This window comes from Nicotiana tomentosiformis, chromosome 2 (genome assembly GCF_000390325.3).
Source record: "Nicotiana tomentosiformis chromosome 2, ASM39032v3, whole genome shotgun sequence".
NCBI classification, from domain to species: domain Eukaryota; kingdom Viridiplantae; phylum Streptophyta; class Magnoliopsida; order Solanales; family Solanaceae; genus Nicotiana; species Nicotiana tomentosiformis.
Genome location: NC_090813.1, coordinates 127,683,285 through 127,686,464, shown reverse-complemented (window position 1 = coordinate 127,686,464; position 3,180 = coordinate 127,683,285). Strand labels below are relative to the sequence as shown.

The following is a 3,180-nucleotide window of genomic DNA, read 5'->3' as shown; positions in this document are numbered from 1 at the left end:
TCAACAAATATTATTTTAGTTTGAAAAAGTTTCTTGGGCTTACGCCTCATAAAAAAATGTGCATCAACGCCCGGGCGCACTCCCCGAATTGTTGGGCGAATACCTTTTGAGACTTTCATCCCTCACCATCATCTCGAGGTATTTTTTGTACGCCTTGCCCCGAGCTCGCCCCGAAAAAGCCTTTTAAAACGTTATAATAAACATGAAAGAGTATGTTTTGCAGCTATAACTTAATTACTTAGATTTATCCTTGCTAAAAGAGAAGTGAGTGAGTGGCCTACATTGGTTGAGTAGGAATAAGGCTTCAACAGTGAGACTTATTAGCACGGCAAAGAAGGAACGTTCTCGGCAGAACAAGTGTCACATGCATCCGAATCTTGGGAAATCCATAAGAAAATGATGATTGTTTTATTGTTCGTATAATTTAAAATAGTCACAGATTTGTTTCAAGTGAAGTTTTTTGTTGAACCAGTTGATATACTGAATTTACTGGTCCGACTAAGGAAAAGGTTCACTGTTCATAGTTTTCTCATTTTCAAGGCTCAATCTATCCCACCACTTACAACAATACTGTTTCAAGTGAATACATAAGTGTACGGGATAAAATCGATTTATATTAAATACTCAAATTATAGCGTGACACGTGGAATCGGAGGCAGACGAAAAAATGAAGCGAGTGGAAACCAAGACCGAGAACAACAACCTCTGTTGGCACCAGGTAGATCCCGAAGGGAACATAATCAACGGGAGCGAACGAATTTTTGTCACCAAATGACATTTAATGAAGAATATTTCTCAGTATTAAGTACACAGTCGTTGCAGAGAATTTTGGCCTTCATGGCATGCCGTTATGAATTCATCTGACCCCATTATTGTTATTTAAGAGGTGTTTGATCCTAGAACTTTGTTCCCTAGGTATAACTATAAAAAGTGACTTCAACAACTATTGTAAGGGACAAAAATTCTGACAAACTATACACTATTCCCAAGATAAATAATACTTTATTTTCTGTCTAACGTTATTCTTATTGCTGCCTTCGTAAGCCTTTCTCCCAGAACCAAGTTATCTCCTATTTGTCTCGATTTCAATGCTAAGCCTTTATTTAATTAATTTATTATTTTGGGATCAAATCGATTCGCTTGTCTATAAACCACACTATAAATTCAACTGTACCGTTTTACGGATAAACAGTTTGGCGCCCACTTTGGGCTTAGACAACTGCGTATTGAGTTGATCCTTGCATCTATTACTAACATGTTTGATTCGTTGTTTCTTAGCAAAAATCGTAAAAGATGGCAGCTAACGATATCAACATCGCACACAACGTTGAGGCACAAGAAAATCTATCTCAACACGAGGATTCGATCAGTGACACCCACAATGCAGAGAACGTAGCAACTCCAGTTCATGGCGGGCGATATCCCCGACATGTACGAGAGGCGACTCCTGATGATGCATAAGATGAGCACGTTGCAGAAATAGTGAGGATCTTGAGATAACAGCAAAAGGCCATCATGGACCATCTCTCACGGCAAGACCAGGCCATAACAGAACTAAGGCAAGTGTTGTCAGGTACTTCCAACAACGCGGATGGAAGATTCCCTATTCCTCTCCGTACTCCCGCAAACCAAACAATGCAAAGGGTTGATAACAACACCCCGATGGTGAGGTCGGTTTCGACGGAGCCAGGGAGGGGGGGGGGAGGTCGACAACGGTTCTGGCAGCGACAACAGCATTGATCCCTTCAAAACTGAGCTCATGTGGTTCGTGAGTGAAATGAATAAGCGGATGGATCAGAACACGGAATAATTCCATGCTCGAATGGATCAAATTCCGGGTGCAGCACCGGTGCTGAAGGGCCCAGACTCGAAGAAGTACATCTAATTAGGGGTGGGCATATATCGGTTAGAACCGAAAAAACTGACCGAACCGAAAATATTTTTATTTCGATTTCGATTATTTGGTCTTTTCGGTCGGTTTTAATTTAAAAATTTTAAAATTCAGTTTTTCGGTTCGGTCGTCGATTATTGATTTATTTTGTTCGGTTAACCGAAAAACCGAATTATTAGCAAATGGATTCTTTAAACTATATATAGGCTAAGCCCATATATAACAAATACTAGGCCCAATTTTAAGTTCCATCAAAGACAACCCACTCTTAACAAATACTAGGCCCACGCTTAGGACTTTTAAGTTTTAAGGTCAATCAGGCATCAACTTTTCCCACTCTTAAGCTTTTCCCAAATACGCTAGGGTTCTTTTTCTTCAAACTTCTCTCTCTAGTCTCTATCGCTATTGATACACTGGTGTGGTTGTGCCGGTGGTGCTCCAACAGTTTTCATTGTCGTCAAATTCTTTGTAAGCTTAATTTTTGTTATATTTCTCTCATTTCTTCTTTTTTGTTCTTTGTCCCCGCAGATCTTCTCTTTTTTCTCTCGTTTTAGTAAATTTTTTCTTCTTTTTTTTCTGCTAAAAATTAGTAGTTAAAGACTTAAAGGTGCATGTATATTGTTGAAAGAATTCTTGACTCTTAAATTTGATGTCCATTTTCTGTCTCCTTGCTCGGTGATTGTTTCTGTCTCCTCATTTAATTTTGTGCTTGTTTTTGCCTCCTCCTCTAACTTTCGTTTTCGCTATTATAGCTCAGTATTTTATTGTTCTACTTGAATTCATTTTCCTAGATGGAAGAAAATGTAAGTAGGGTAAGCGAAGCCTGCGAAGGTGAGGGTTCAAATGATAGCATACCTAACACTGAATGTCTCAGTCCTGATGAAGCTCCAAGAAAAAGGAAAGTCATGCAACCTAGATCTGATGCTTGGAACCATTTTGACAAGTATGATGATCCTAGTGGAGCTAAAATAGCAAAATGTAAGTATTGTGAAAAAACTTATGCAGCTACTACGAAAGGTAATGGTACTACATCAATGAACAATCATCTCACTAAGTATCTCAAAATACCCCGTAAAATGGAAAATAGTCAAACAAAACTAAGTTTTCTACCAGCTTCAAATGAGGCAAATGAAGGGGTGCTTACCACTTGGAAATTTGATCAAGCACATAGTAGGAGAGCTTTAGCTCAAATGATAATTTTGGATGAACTACCATTTAGTTTTGTTGAAAAGGAAGGATTTAAGAAGTTTATAGGTGTAACGACCCGACTTGTCGTTTCAAGAATTTAA

At 38.7% G+C, this 3,180-nt stretch overlaps 1 protein-coding gene across 1 annotated transcript; it reads left to right on the top strand.

The window, feature by feature from the left end:
- Nucleotides 1–2,682: 2,682 nt before the first annotated feature.
- Nucleotides 2,683–3,180, top strand: LOC117278498 (zinc finger BED domain-containing protein RICESLEEPER 4-like). Its single transcript, XM_033657969.2, has one exon. The coding sequence runs from the start codon at nucleotides 2,683–2,685 to the stop codon at nucleotides 3,178–3,180; it is 498 nt and encodes a 165-aa protein (XP_033513860.2).

Excerpts from the sequence above, each read along its gene's own strand:
- LOC117278498 (XM_033657969.2), top strand. The coding sequence starts at position 2,683 with ATGGAAGAAAATGTAAGTAGGGTAAGCGAAGCCTGCGAAGGTGAGGGT.